At 50.3% G+C, this 15,113-nt stretch overlaps 1 protein-coding gene across 5 annotated transcripts in view; it reads right to left on the bottom strand.

The window, feature by feature from the left end:
• IDS (iduronate 2-sulfatase) overlaps positions 1–15,113 on the bottom strand; it is a 41,176-nt gene that overhangs the window by 21,544 nt on the left and 4,519 nt on the right. For 4 of the 5 annotated variants that reach the window (XR_006965549.1, XM_047098310.1, XM_047098313.1 and 1 more), the window contains exon 3: positions 585–721. Coding sequence is in view for 4 of the 5 variants with exons in the window: in XM_047098310.1 (XP_046954266.1) it covers positions 585–721 (137 nt within the window). In the remaining variant the exon portion in view is untranslated. Of the gene's footprint in view, positions 1–584; positions 722–1,207; positions 1,393–15,113 lie in introns of those variants that run through there. The other variant, XM_047098311.1, reaches the window with a different exon arrangement.

Here is a 15,113-nt window from a genome sequence, read left to right as displayed (position 1 = left end):
CAAGAGTCCTCAGTAAACAGCTTGGCAGCTGAGTCATGCAGACCTCAAAGCCAACCAGTGGGATCTAGGCCTCACCCAGATGCCAGGAATGTCTTCCCAGGAAGAGGCAGGGGAGGACTCAATCCCTCAAACCAGCAGATTATTGTGTCCTTTTGTGTGATGGAGTCTTACAGGTACACAGAGCAGGAAAGGGTCTTGAGGGCAGACCCATGAGGGGGCTCAGGGAGGAATGCCACCAAGGCAAGCTGCATGGTGCTTGCCCAAGTTTGGTCAGCAGACCGGAGAGCGGCATTCTGCAGTGCCCCTTCCTTCTCAGCACCAGACAATCCTCTTTGGGCAAGCAAGCTGGGCAGGACCATCCTGAGCATGTTAGGGGATGGTCACCCTCTGCCAAGCTTGAAGGCACAAACTTCTTTGCCAGTGCACAACCAGGTTTTCTCTTTTGCCATTTTCCAGACTATGCTTCGCTCTAAAAAACACATGCCTGGCACCATCAGTGTCACCTAAGCGTAGCTGAGAGGACCCCATCCCCCAACCCTCAGTGCACAAGGTACACATCCACACCTAGAGGTCCCTAGACATACCTGGGCAAAGGCATTCTGGAAGAGGAGGCTGCGGGACGCCAGTTGGTCAATGTTTGGGGACCTTATGGCCTTGTCCCCATAACAGCCCAGGGAGGGGCGCAGGTCATCCACGATGATTAGAAGGACATTCAGAGGACCTGCATGGGAGAGAGAAGCTTCAGTGAGATCACCTGCACTGACAGTGAACCCCCACCCATGGGGGGTGCTAGGGTACTGAATGGTCCTAGGCTGGCCCCTGCACCCTGGACAGCCCAGCCAACCAAGACAGGGAGGGGGCAATGAGGGTTGTGTCTCAGGGAGGGTGGGAGTGGGTGCACAGAAGCAGCCCCAGTCCTGGGTGGCAAGATTAGGCTCTGGGCAAGGCCTCAAGCCTGGACGAAGTCGGGAGAGAAAGGGAGGAAGAGGGAGGGAGGGAAGGATAGACGAAAGGAAAGAAGAATTTAGGGAGGGAGGGAAGGATGGATGGAAGAAAGGATGGATGGAGGGAGGGACAGAGAGAGGGAGGAAAGTAAGTTTGGATGTTAGAAAGAATAGCAGATGGGACGGAGACAGGAAGTTAAGGACCGGTGTAGGCAGGAAAGGAGATACGGAACCCGAAATCTGAGCGAGAGCCAAGGCTGCACCTGTGGTCGAGTTGCTGGGCGCCGCAGACTCAAGGGAGGCGCAGACGGAGGCCAGGACCAGGCCAAGCCAAAGCAGACACTGGCCGGCCGGCGGCATTTCTGTCCCGGCGCGGCCACTCCGGGCCGATGGTGACAGGCTGCGGTGGATGGGCCCGCCGCTAGCCCAGCGTCACCTGAGCGATCTGCGCGAAGTGGCCGCGGCCGGCCCCACAGGCCCTGGAGCCGGCCCGGATGCTAGTGCGCCTGCGCACCTCGTATCCCGCCCCGCCCCTCGGGGGCGGGGCTTAGTGCTGCGCGAGGCCCCTGCGCGTGATCCCGGCCATAGGGGGCGGGGCCGTGGTTCGAGCGCAGCGCCAGCACCGCCCAGCTGCCCCGCCCGCTTGGCAGACCAGCCAAGCCGCGGGTTACTCCGTTGTTGGGGAGCTATGCTGGAATCTTTCCAGGTGTGTCCAAAGTTTTGCGATGCAACCCCTGTCCTTAACCAGCAGTTTTCTGCCTCTTTGCCTTTGCTCCTGTTATGCCTTCCACCTGGAAGCCCTTCCCTTCCGTCATCACTCCATAAAAGTCACACTTCCTTGCAGACCAGCCCAATGACATTCTCCTTCAATGCAGCTCTTTGAGAAGCTGCCTTCCTCCATCTGAAAGGTCCCCCCGTTTATGCATTTGTTCGACAGATACTTACTAAGTATCGCAGATACGTATACCAAGCACTGCTGGCGGCTCGGGAGTTCAAAGTGCCTGCCCTGGTGGGGCTTGCAGACCTTAAATAACCAAATAAACAAAGAACGCCAGTGGGCACACACGGTCTGGACAAATATAAGGCCAGGTGGATTTGCATGTTATTGTTGATAGGATGGTCAGGCAAAGCCTCATTAGTATTCATTGACAGCTGCGGTGGACACACCCTAAGGTGACCCCCACTAGGTCGTGCCCTTGTATAATCCCCTCCCTTTGGGCGTGGGTAGAACCTGTGCTTCTAACCAGTAGAATATGGTGAAGGTGAGATAGCATTTCACATGTGTGACTACATTAGGATGTATCTATGAGTCCATCTTGTTAGCACACACTTAGAGGCATTCTCCCACTGGTCGTGGAAAAGCCATATTGTAACTGTCCCTGGAGAGGGCCACGTGGCAGGGAACTCTGGATGGCTTTAGGACCTAAGGGTGGCCTCCAGCCAACAGCTAGTAAGAAGCTGAAAACTTGGCCCTAGAACCACAAAGAAATGGATTCGGCCAACAACCACATGAGCCTGATCAAGGACTCTGAATTCCAGAAGGGACTGCAGCCAGGGTATGTGATGGCTACCCAATTCTCTGCAGAAAGATGGCCTCTCTGTCCTCAATCTAGCTATGGACATAAGCAAAGAAAAGACCAATGGAGAAGGGGGTCCCTTCAATGTTCCAACAAAGCCCAAGAGGTCACAGACACGGCTGAGATTGAACTTGCAGGGCAAATGGAGCGGTGTGAAGGATGAAATGCAGAAGTAGAGTGAGATGATGATGGACGAGAAGTGAGAGCAAAGCCGAAGACTGAATTTTTGGCCACAAAGTCCAATTTAAGGAACACAAAGCAGATATTTTTCCAAAGTACTTACACACCCCAGCAGACCAGAATATGAAATGCCCTCCTAAATATCAAGGACATTCACACAGTAGCTTCAGCTCACTGAGAAGTATTTAGGGGAGTAGCCTGGTTTCACTAAAGACTAAAATATTCAGCTGAGAGCATCATAAAAACAGGCCTCCAATGTCTCAAGACAGGCGCCACTTTGTAGCTCAGTGCCTGCATGAGATTTAATAGAGGCATCCAAAGAAAACAGCCCCAATCTTTCTACATACAGTATATACATAAGCAAGTATTACGTTTCTGGAATTTTTTTTTAATTTTTTAAGTTTATTTATTTATTTCTGAGAGAGAGAGCACGAGTGAGGGAGGGCCTGAGAGAAAGTGGAAGAGAGAAAATCCCAAGCAGGCTCCATGCCATCAGCACAGAGCCTGATGCAGGGCTCGAACCCATGAACCCATGAAATCATGACCTGAGCTGAAATCAAGAGCCAGACGCTTAACCGACTAAGCCACCTGGGTGCCCTAAGTTTCTGGAATGTTAAAGAAAACATGATTGGTTCCATCTGCAGTTTAAGTTAATGAACCAGACACATACGTTTATCGTCTTTTATGGGTTGTGTTCATCCAAAAGCCAACTCTAAAACAGAGTGAAGTGCGCAGTGAGTGCCTTTGGGAGACATACCTGTGGAAAGGATGAGAAGGGAGCAAGAGTGGAAAGAGGCAGCAGCTGAGCTGTGATTCAGGCCCCAGCTAACCCCATGGGGGTTAGGCCAATATGGCCAGATATTTCTACATCACCTTGATAAGTCATTGAATGCAGATATACCCTGGGAGGGGTCCGAACTTGGGCAAGGTGGCCTTGTGCAGCTGAGGCAGGCCCTGAAGGGGTGGACAGCCCCAAAGGAGGTGCCCTCTCAGCAACTGGGGCAAGAAGGCCATCACTGAAAGGGGGTTTAGGTGACACATCCCTCTGTTCACCACACCTCTTCCTCCCTTTAAAATAATCATGAAGGAACAAAAACAATATAGCCTGACGGCAATAAAGAATGGAAAAGGATGCTCAAATTCATTAGTTATTACAGAAACGTAAATCGAAACCGCAAAGAAGTAGCACTTCACACCCACTAAGATGACCATTATCAAAAACTTTTAAAATCACAAGCGTTGGTGAAGATGTGGAGAAAAATCGGAAAACCTGGACATCGTTGGTGGCAATGTAAAATGAGTCAGCTGCTGTGGAAATAGTTTTGCAGTTCTGTAAGAAGTTGAAAATAGAAGTATCATGTGACTCGACAGTTCTACTCTTACATATATACCCAGAAGATTTGAACACTGATGCTCCAACAAGTGTTTGTACATGCGTGTTCATCACAGCACTATTCACAATAGCCAAACTGGCTGAAATGTCTGTCGCCAGATAAAGGGATTGTGGTCTAGCCACACGATGGGCTATTATGCATCCATAAAGAAGAAAGGGAGTCCTGATGCGTGCTGCAGTATGGAGGACTCTTGAAAGCATCATGCCAATGGAAAGAAGCCAGACACAAAAGGTCACATATGGTATAATTCCATTTAGAGAAAGTATTCGAATAGGTACATCTACAGAGAGAACACCAATTGATGGTTGCCAGGTGTTAGAGGAGGGGATGGAGAGCAAGTGCTGAACATGTACAGGGTCTCCTTTGAGAGTGCTGAAAATGTTCTGGAACTAGACAAAGGCGCTGATTGTACAACACTGTGAACACACTAAATGCCACTGAATAAGTCCTGGGGCCACAGAGCTGCGAGTCAACCTCATTCTTAAGCATAACCAGACAACAAAGAAAAGCTAAATATTTGAGGATGGTGTACAAGATGACAGAGAAGTATCATGAAAAAGAAATAGCAAAGCTGGCCCTATAGGAAAGAGATGACTAAGGGACAGGGAAGAACAAGTTAAAAAGGAAAAACAAAAAGACCTTTTATTGGGGCACACGGCTTGCTCAGTTGGTGGAGCATGAGACTCTTGATCTCAGGATCATGAGTTTGAGCCCCATGCTGGGTGTATAAATTACCTAAAAAAAAAGCCCAAAAACACAAAAACTTAGGGGCGCCTGGGTGGCTCAGTCGGTTAAGCGTCTGACTTTGGCTCAGGTCATGATCTCACGGTTCATGAGTTTGAGCCCCGCTCTGGGCTCTGTGCTGACAGCTCAGTGCCTGGAGCTTATTTCAGATTCTGTGTCTCCCTCTCTCTCTGCCCCTCCCCTGCTCGCTCGCTTGCTCACTCTCTCTCAAGAACAAAAAAACATTTAAAAAACTTAAAAAAAATACCTTTTATTAATATCCTCAGAGAGACTTGATATTGAATATATAGAACAAAAACAGATTGGTATAAAAACAGTACTATAAAACGTGAAGGAGGGGCGCCTGGGTGGCGCAGTCGGTTAAGCGTCCGACTTCAGCCAGGTCACGATCTCGCGGTCCGTGAGTTCGAGCCCCGCGTCAGGCTCTGGGCTGATGGCTCGGAGCCTGGAGCCTGTTTCCGATTCTGTGTCTCCCTCTCTCTCTGCCCCTCCCCCGTTCATGCTCTGTCTCTCTCTGTCCCAAAAATAAATAAACGTTGAAAAAAAATTAAAAAAAAAAACGTGAAGGATCACTTGAAATTAAAACTACAATTGCAAAATTAAAAATTCAGTAAAAGAACCAAGTTGAGAGGAACTTAAAATATATAGAACAGGGGCACCTGGGTGGCTCAGTCAGTTAAGCTTCCGACTTCGGCTCAGGTCATGATCTTGCCGTCTGTGAGTTTGAGCCCCACGTCGAGCTCTGCGCTGACAGCTCAGAGCCTGGAGCCTGCTTCGGATTCTGTGTCCCCCTCTTTGTCTACCCCTCCCCTGCTTGTGCTTTCTCTCTCTCTCTCTGTCTCAAAAATCAATAAACATTAAAAAATAGAGAACAGAAGTACAGGAAAGGACGATACCAAGTGCTACCAAGAACATGGAGCACTTCAAACTCTCCTACTTGCTTGTAGCAGTGCTAATTGCTACAACTGCTTTGGAAAACCTGGTGAAAGTATTTCCTAAGGCTAAAGCTGAACGCGTGCCTGCCCTAGGAAGCAGCAATGCCATGCCGGTGCATATACTCAAAACGTGTGAGTGTACTCATGGCCACCAAAAGACACGTACAATTCCCGGTAGCATTATCTGTACCACAAGCTTAGTGGCTGTAAACAGCACCCATCTATTACCTTGTAGTTTCTATAGGTTAGAGGTCCAGGTGCAGCTTAGCTGGGCCTTTTGCTCAGAGTTTCACAGGGCTGCAGTCAACATGCTGGCTGGGGCTGTGTTCTCATCTGAGGCTCTGGCTTCCCTTCCCTTCTGGCTCTGGCTGTTGCCAGAATTAAGTTCCTTGTGGATGTAGGACTGAGGTCCTGTTTGCTAGCTGGCCATCAGCCCTGGGCCACTCTCAGATCCTAGAGACTACTCACAGTTCCTTGCCAGATGACCCTCTCATAGGTGCTCCCACAACATGGTTGTCTACTTCTTTGAGGCCGGCAGGGAATTGCTCTAATTTCAGGGGAGGCCTGGCCCTCTTTTGAGAGGCTCATCTGATTAGGTCAGATCCACCCAGGATAATCTCCCTTCTGATTAACTCACAGCAACTGATTAGGGGTCTTAATTATATCTGCAAAATCCTTTCAGCTTTGCTATATTCTATTGTTTATAAGTAGTGAATTCTGCCCATACAAGGACCAAGGGAGGGGATTATACAAGGACAGGTACACTACAGAAGTAGGAAGCTATATAATAAGGGCTATATAGACCTGTGGCTACCACAGAGGAACCCTGTCTTTCTTGAGCCTTAAGTCCATATCAGAAATATTAATCTAGTCAATTCCACAGTTTTCCAGTTACTTTGGGATTTTCTTACTAATTACCAAATATCATTATCAGGCAATTCAGGATTTTCTCCTTCTTATGCCTAGGCTACCACCTAAATCCTGTGAGGCAGAGTTTCATGACATTTGGAGAGACAGTGACCAAGCACATTTATTTGATCCTTGTCATTGGTCCATGCCAGCCTCCACTGCACTGTGATGTGCAATCCCACCCAGCCCTGAGATAGCACGCCTTCATGCCAGCTTTCAATGAGGCATCAGCTTAACCTGGTATGCAGTCCACACCACTTTCCACTGTGACATTCGTTGGAGGGTGCTTCTCTCTCTCTCTCTCTCTCTCTCTCTCTCTCTCACACACACACACACACACACACACACACACACACAATTTCCATGCCCTTCTTAGGGAACAGGTATATTCAGCTGCTTTTCCATGCCACTTTAGGGCCACAGGAAGGTCGGTGAGGGGGGGGCGGGTGCTGCCTCAGGCACTAATGCAGCTAGGCCATGCTGATCCAGTGTGAGGGGAATTCTAAGACTCAGTACACTTTCCATAGTCCAGCAAGAGAACACAAGTCCCTTGCCCTTGGACTTCTACTGCATTCCCACCGTTGACCCTGCTCAGGGCTGAGGGCAGCACACATCGGTAAGTTGGTAAATACTACATGATACCTCACCACAGCCCAAGGGTGAGGATTCAGGGGAGAGTTCAAGGCTTAGCTTTCATTCTGGAGCCAGGACCGTCAGGTGGGCCCTCTTTGAGGACAGGCCCCGCCCCTTCTACTTGCTGCTGTGTCCCCGGGACTAGCACTGCTCATTGGGTTTCAGAGGATGACTGGGATGAGAGCCATGATCAGAATTACCTGCATGAGAAAGCAGAGCGGCCCAGGCTGTACTCAGCCCACCGCGAAGAGGGGCTGTCTCAACCCCACACAGAGTGGCGGGCAGGGCCCTGGTCTCCGTGGGCAGGTGAAATGGTTCTGAGGAGCCTGATGTGGGCTTTGACTGCCACCAAATATGCTGGGCACCGAGGACCCCGTTCCTGGAAGTTGCTCTCGTGTGAGGCAGTTCTGGGGGTCTGCTCTCCAATGGCCTGGGCTGCCCTGAGGTCTGTGATGCAGTGGCAACATCCTGGCTCCTGGCTGGGGGCTCAAGGCGGTGAAAGTGAATTGGATCACAATCGGCATCTGATTCTGTTGAAGTAGAAGCCCCTTGGAACATGCGGGGTAGAAGGGCTAGGCATCATGGCAGCCTTGACAGTTGCTGAGCTCCTACCCTGGGTCACGCTCTGTGCCAAGGACCATAAGGTGAGTGGATTCTCTCATATGGAAGGGGTTAGTCACAGTCCCATGTGCCTCTGGACATCTTGCAAGCAAGCTTTCCCTTCCCTCATCTTTGCTCCCCTCCTCTCCCCCTTCCCTCTCCTGTTTCTTTTAAAGCCCAGACTTTTCCATCTTGTTATTCACTGATCCCGCCAGCTCAGCGGGGGTTGGGTGGACAGGCCTGGCTTGGAACAAGCAAACCTCCTGTTGTCAGAGCCAGGAAGCAGAGCATTTCTAAAATCTTCCACCAGGTGTCTCCCGAGCGCCAGTGTTTGCTAGCAACGCTTCCTAGGTGATTCATTTCCTCACAAGTATGCATTTTTCGTAGAGCATGAGCTTAAAACAAAATAAGGAAAACAGAAATGCCGAATCAGACCTTTGTAAGCATTGCTTTGTCACTGAGTTGAGGTATGACCGGTTCTTTTTCCGTTTGCGTTGCATTCATCGGGATGAGTTTACATTTGGTCACTCCCCTTCCTCCCTTTTCCCCGTTCCTCTTGGATTTAGGGAGGATTTCTGCTTATTCCTTCAGATCCAGTTTGACAAAGAACCTCAGGGAACAGAAACAATGACAGCTCTCTTGGAATAAAAAAAAAGGACTCTTGGTAGAATGCTTTCTGAGCCAGGAGAGGCACTTCTGGTCGCTGGGTCTGCAGGCAAAGCCCAGATGTCACCGGGCGTTGCCAGCTTGCACACTCAGGCTCTGACAAGCAGATGCTTCTTGCAAAGGGGAGCCCACAGCCAGGTTGCCAAGGCAGCTCCCATCACCCCCTGCACTTCTGAAGCAAAAGCCGGAGGACAAGTCAGAGTGGGAAACACTGTAAGGTTTGGTGCTATTCTTTCAGGGGCCCTTCTGCTGGTGCCCTTATGAAACACACCTCAGGCGTGAATAGATGCATCGATAGAAGGAACAGCTAAAGACGGCTTGAAATATGCCACCATCAAGGGATAAAAACAGGAGCATACAAGGAATCTTCGGAGTTGCACCCAATTACCATATGCCTTGTTAGACAGATGCCCTCATGAAGTTAGTAGCTAACACTGAAAAAGGTAGTAAGAGGTATCTTGCTGGTTTGATGAGGAAAACCGGCCTTCGTTTGCTATGACACAAGGCCAAGTACTAAAAGGGATGTCCTGCTTTGCCAAGAATTTCAATTCTGTCTTTACCAAGACATGATGTCCCTCTATGCTACATGCAGCCATCTGCTTTTTACTTGAAGAAACGTGCCATTTGGGAAGCAGTGGCTGTTATCACTTGTGGAACTGGTGTGATGTGATATGTCTGTAACATCATTGCAAAGCCTGTCAATATGAGAAACTTCTCTAAGGGCCTGTAAGGGACCAATAAAAACACCGAGGGGTGGAAGGCATACCAAAGGGGGTTCTTGTTAAACGGCATGTGCTGTTCACATTTAAAGTTTTCAAAAGTCCTCAAAGTTGGGATGTCTCTCCATTGAGTCTTGGAGTCCAAGGGCAGCCTTTGAATCCTGGGCAGGAGCAAAGCCTCATAAGTCCCAGTCCTCCCCCTTGAGTGACAGTGTGTTGAGTGGCCATAAGATGGGACAGTTGAAAGAGCATGGGCTCTGCCATCAGACAGAGCTGCTTTCAATCCCAGGTCTGCAGCGTGGACGTCGCCTACTTCTAACCTGCCCTGGGTCTCCTGGAAGTAAGAACCCCACAGAGACCAGCTGGTGCCCCTCCCCGGCCTCCAGTAGGCACTCAGTGAACAGGGGTTGTGTGTAGCCCATGGAGTCCCAGATCCCCGCCTCCTCCGGCTCCAGCCCCACGGGGGCACAGCTGCAGTGATCACCGGCTCACCTGAGCCTCACACCGTGGCTCGTGAACTTCACAGAGATGCCAGCTGGGCCAGCGAAACATTTCCAGTTACAAAGCCACAGCCTGTGGCATGGGGTGGGGGGGCTTCAGTCTTCACTCAAGTGATGCCTGTCCGGATGCCAGATAGGCTCCAGGGAGCACATGTGGCGTTTCCTAAGTATGCCTTTCACGGTACTAAGATCAGGGGGATCCTGGTTTTCCATTTCCTGTGTAACTGGTCTTCTACATCAACAAGCTGCTTAAAGAGTAAGTTCCCAGAGGGATGCAATGGTGGGATGGCGGTGGGGTGGCATCAGCACTTCTCATGCCATTGTCAGCTGGCGGGGGGTCAAGTCAAACGAAAGATGACAGCACCACTGTCTTGCTTCTCTTTCCTGTAACATCTTTGTGCACCAAATCCATTCCAGCCTTTTCAACTCATTAAGTCCTCACTGCGGCCCCAGGGACTGTGCGCTCTGTATTAGCTCCAGTACACAGATGGTCAGACAGAGGTTTGGAGAAGGGGCATCACTGGCTCAAGGTCTCACAGCCAAAAGGGTTGGAACTTAAACCCTGACCTCTTAGCCACGATGCTACACTGCCACAGACTGACCCAGGCCAGGGCCTTGTCTGGGCTGCTGAATGAGCCTTATACTATGAGGGTGATCACTGTATGTCCTCCCAGGCAACCAGGGTACGTGGAGGGTCACTGAGGCACAGAAGCTGGATGGGCAGGTAAGAGAGAGCTTCTAGATCTTGGGCTGGTAGAAAACCCTAATTTTGCTCAGGGAAAACATTCACTTGGGAATTCGGGGCCCAAATGAATTCTAATGATAATATCATTAGTCGCCGAGTATGCAGTGAGTGAGAACTATATGGCACTACCTGAAGTTTATATCCCAACCAGGGTGTGGGTTCTAGTACCCTCATTTTACATGAGGAGGAAATGGAGGTGAGCTAAGGTCACACAGTTTGTCAGTGACAAAGACTGACAAAGACAGGACTCCAGACCCGCTTTCTCACTTACTGCTTTGGTGAAGAGGAAGACAATGAACAAATGTGTGACCGCAAGGCACTCCCCTGCAGGAAGCACTCACAGCGCGCCAGGCCCCGTGCCGCCTGCCTCAGCCTCCAGGCTGCCTGGCCTCACCTAACCTCCTTGCCTCCTTAATGTTCACCTGTGTCAGCTGCAAGACATGAGATCACTAGTCAAGACACCCCCGGGTGAGGGGAAAATATCCAAAATCCTTCGAGAAAAAAATGGAGACGATGAACGAAAACAAGACCACTGCAGACCAGCCTCAACAAGCTGCTCTCTGGCATCTTTTCATCCTGTCCAGAGAGAACTGACAGGCTCCCCAGGCAGAGGCCTGTGCAAGAGTAACCAGCACAGGCTGTGTGGCGTCCTCTCTGCCCCTCTCCTCCAGCCATGCTTCCCTATCGATGCTGGCAAAGAGCTGTAGAAGCAGCACTTGGGCGTCGGAGGCTGCCAAGCTGCTTTTGTCATCACCTTTCTCTCAAAATCAGACCCCAGATCACACTACCCGAGTCATGTGAGTGGGCCCAGGCTCCGGGTGGCTGCACCGTGAGACTCACCTGAAGCAAGACTGCGGGCAGACCGTGTGTAACATAAACGACTAGTGTACGTACATGCTTTTGCCAAGGGGCCTTCCTATGTTGAGCTCTGCGTTCATCCCATTTCCACCACGGAAAACTGTGCTGGGTATCAAATGAGATTTCCCATCATGGTGCGGTATGGCAGGAGGTGAGGTATCCACCCATCCAGGTTGACCCAGGGAGGGCCTCAGTCCTGGGAGGGGCGTCCCTGGCGGCCGAAGGCTGGAGGAAGGACAAACATCCAGGAACTCTAGGCCTCTATAAATCTAACAAATGTTGCCTCTTACTGGTGTTAGTATCACATGTGCACCATGCCTCATCCAAAACCTTGGGCCAGATGAATTTCAGAATTCAGAAAGGTGACAGAGCCAAGGGCCACGTATCAGTGACACCCTTGCAGGGTCTAGCAAACACATGGACATCACTTCAGGGAAACATGTGACTATTAACACCAAGTGTTAATAATGAGGCAAATAAAGAATTTAAAAAAAAAGTGACTATTAACCCCAAGTGTTAATAATAAGGCACATAAAGAAAAAAAATAAAGAAAATTCAGGATTCTCTAAATAGCTTCATGACGTCCATTTTTGGTTTTACCACCAGAAGCGTTTAGGTCAAGCTTACAGAAACACTTCCGGTTACCAAAGCTTTATGGATGACAGAATCGTGGGTGGCAGATCTTGGACCTATATTACCTGAGGCGGCAGGCTGACGTCGATTCCCACACAGCTGGGAAGAAGCTCCCAGATTGATGCATTCCCAGCACTGACATAGCCCTCAATTCTCAAACCCTGTCAGTTCGCGTAGGTTCACAAAGCCTCTCCATTGGTCCCAGGGGCCGCCATACATCTTTGGTCAAAATGCACGCACGGCACCCAAGACCCCAACCAGGCCACATCCTGTTACAGACTTTTCAGTATCTGCCCATCTCCCATCAGTAGGCTTCAAGATACAGGCCAGCAGTACCCCCCACATCCTTTCTTACTTAGCAAAGCCTACTTGGGAAGAGACGCCTCTTCAACCACTATTAGTAGTAGAATGCTTTATGGTTTACAGATTGCGCTCACATGAATTACCTCGTGTGATCCTCACCCTCAGGAGTTAACCTGGAAAATATTATCACTCCTTCGGGTAGATTTTTATATTAGACTGTCTTTCAGATGAGGAAATTGAGGTTCAGAGAGGTAAAGTGATTTGCTTGGGCTCACACTGTAGTAGTGGGGGTGCCACAGATCAATCCCAGGTTCATAACCATAGAATAGACATTGGACTTCCTGCTATGATCCCCCTATGGAGGACAGGAGCCTGACCAGCTACATCTAGGTTGCTTTACACACGCACGGGCACGCGCGCGCACACACACACACACACACACACACACAAACACACACTTCCCTCTACAGGCAATGAATGCCACTTCACAGCGTATCAAAATCTCTCAAACTCCTAAGCCAAAAATTGTACAGTAGACCTGAATTGATGGTGCCAGGTTGGAGGTGCTCCACAAATGCATCTGCTCCAGCCAAGAACCTTCCTTCAGTTCCCTGCAGGTATCTGGCCCTTCCCAGCAGCCCTTCCCCCACTTCCAACCTAAGAAGCCCCTATCTGCCTTCAAGCCCCAGCCCCTCATCCTAAGTCAGTAGTTCCTTCCTATTCACATTGACTGCCTCTCATTCTGCCTCGTTTCAGGCTCCACAGCATACAGGTCTGCCTGGAAGTTGCCTCCTCTCAGCTCTGAGGAACACACAGTGCACGCCTTCAAGGAACCTCTCGCAAGGTGGGTGTCTACTGGCTTAAATGTGCTTTGCCTCCCGATGTTCTGTCCCCAGATCTGCCTTGTCCCATCAGCCTATGTTTACACCAGTGCTAACAGACACGTGGTTATCAAAGGCCCTTCCTACCTCAGCAGGTATCTGATGTACAAGAGGCCAAAGCACCTCTGACCAAGCCAGCCGCAGGGTAGAGCGTGGCTGCGCCTGAGCAAAGGCAGCTGGTGCCCTACATTGCTTAGCTTACACCCACTCCTCAGGTACTACTAGGTGTAGATTTATCCATTCAGTCAGTGTGGGTTGCATAGCCTCAGGCACTGCGAGAGCCTGACCACACCAGCGGGATGCTGACCCTAGAATGATAATTCTTGCTCTGCAGCTCCCCGGTGGACTGGTAGACTGTCAGGTGGGCATCCGGTTTGAAGGAACACCCTGCCCAACTCTGCTTCCTCCCTCTCCTTCAGTGGGGGTTAGACCCCAATCAGTCTTTGGCATTCCTAACTCCCTCTTGGGGTCAGCTCCCTGAAGGACTTAATCTGACATCGTTGGTTCCAGAGTGGTCCAAAAAGCAGGTGGCAAGATGGGGTCTAGTATGGGATTACTCTTCTCCTACCCTACTGGCAATGACGACCCATCCTGGAGGACGGGTGGTGTGCAGATAACCCCAGGCACAAGGAGACAGTCAAGCCACTAAAACTTTCACACTAGAACTTTTTGCTGAGCTGGCAGGTGGAGAGTAATTTCCTGGCAGGTGAGAAGATCCAGGTATGTGGAATGTATGAGAATGACAACTCTAAGGACGAAGGGAATGGATGGAGGTGACTTCTCTGCACTAGTGGCTTACAAGGGGATGAGAAGCTGCGGGTGATTAACAAGCTGAAAATGAAGGGGGAGCCCCAGAGTTTCCTTGGTAGCTTACAAAGTAGCCCCACTTCAGGCAGTGGCCAAAGGTCAAGCTCAGGATTTGATAGGAATGGCTGAACTTCAAAGATGGCTGAACACTCAGCTAAGGCAGGCCTGTCATGCCAACATCAGAAGCCCACTTGGGAACACCTGCATCCCTGACACAAGGAACAGGGAGGGATGTGTAGGGGAAGAGCTGGACTCCCCAGAGGTCTCTGAAACTTGAGTCTGTGGCAGCAGCCCACCCCTTCCCATAGTAAAGTGCTAGTACATCCACCATAGCTCTGAGGGAGCAACACATTACCCAAGTCTTTCCCCAGAGGTGCCCTCCATCCCAGGAGGCAGGGTGACCAACCATCTTGATTTGCTACAGAACTCACCCTGCTCCAGCCAGAAGAGTTCCAGGAAAAGCAGGAAGAGATGGGCAGCCTACTGCCAGGTCCTCAACCAGAGTGAAGTCGTCACCATGCCCAGCACAGGCAGGGCACACCAGGCCTGGTCAGGGAGGAAAGGCGGGAGAGGTAATTCTCCCGCCCCTCCCCCACCACGACTGCAGTAGAGGCCCTGGGGTAGCACCGAATGGCCAGAAGCCAGGGGCTCATGATCACAGACATCACTGACCAGGAGGTCTGACCCACAGTGCGGTGGAAGTGGAGGCCTTCCTAGCAATGTAATGGACAGGCAACCAGCCAAGGTACAGCCTCAAGTGGATATTCAAAAGAGCAAGAATACACAGTAAGAAGCTGAGTGCAGCCACCCCAATAAACAAGTCATGATCCCTTGCCCCACTTCTGCCCCTGAGCCAGTTCTGAGACCTACGGCTGAGACAGGGAAACTGAAGGACTCCATAAAAATCGGGTTTTTTGCTCCTTTTCCTGCTTTTATTCTTGGTAGGACCTGCACCCCTACTTTACACGTCTCATAATGCAAATAATGATTTCTCTAGAGTAGATGACATCCAAGGAAGTACCAGGTGACAATGACCAGACAAAGCTGCCATATGCCTATTCCAGACCACTGGTGCTAGACATCTT

Source organism: Lynx rufus, unplaced genomic scaffold, assembly GCF_022079265.1.
Source record: "Lynx rufus isolate CCGP_SWC_20201006 ecotype Redwood Valley unplaced genomic scaffold, mLynRuf1.p SCAF_46, whole genome shotgun sequence".
NCBI lineage: Eukaryota > Metazoa > Chordata > Mammalia > Carnivora > Felidae > Lynx > Lynx rufus.
Note: the sequence above shows the minus strand (reverse complement) of the source record. Positions and strands in the feature narration are given on the sequence as shown.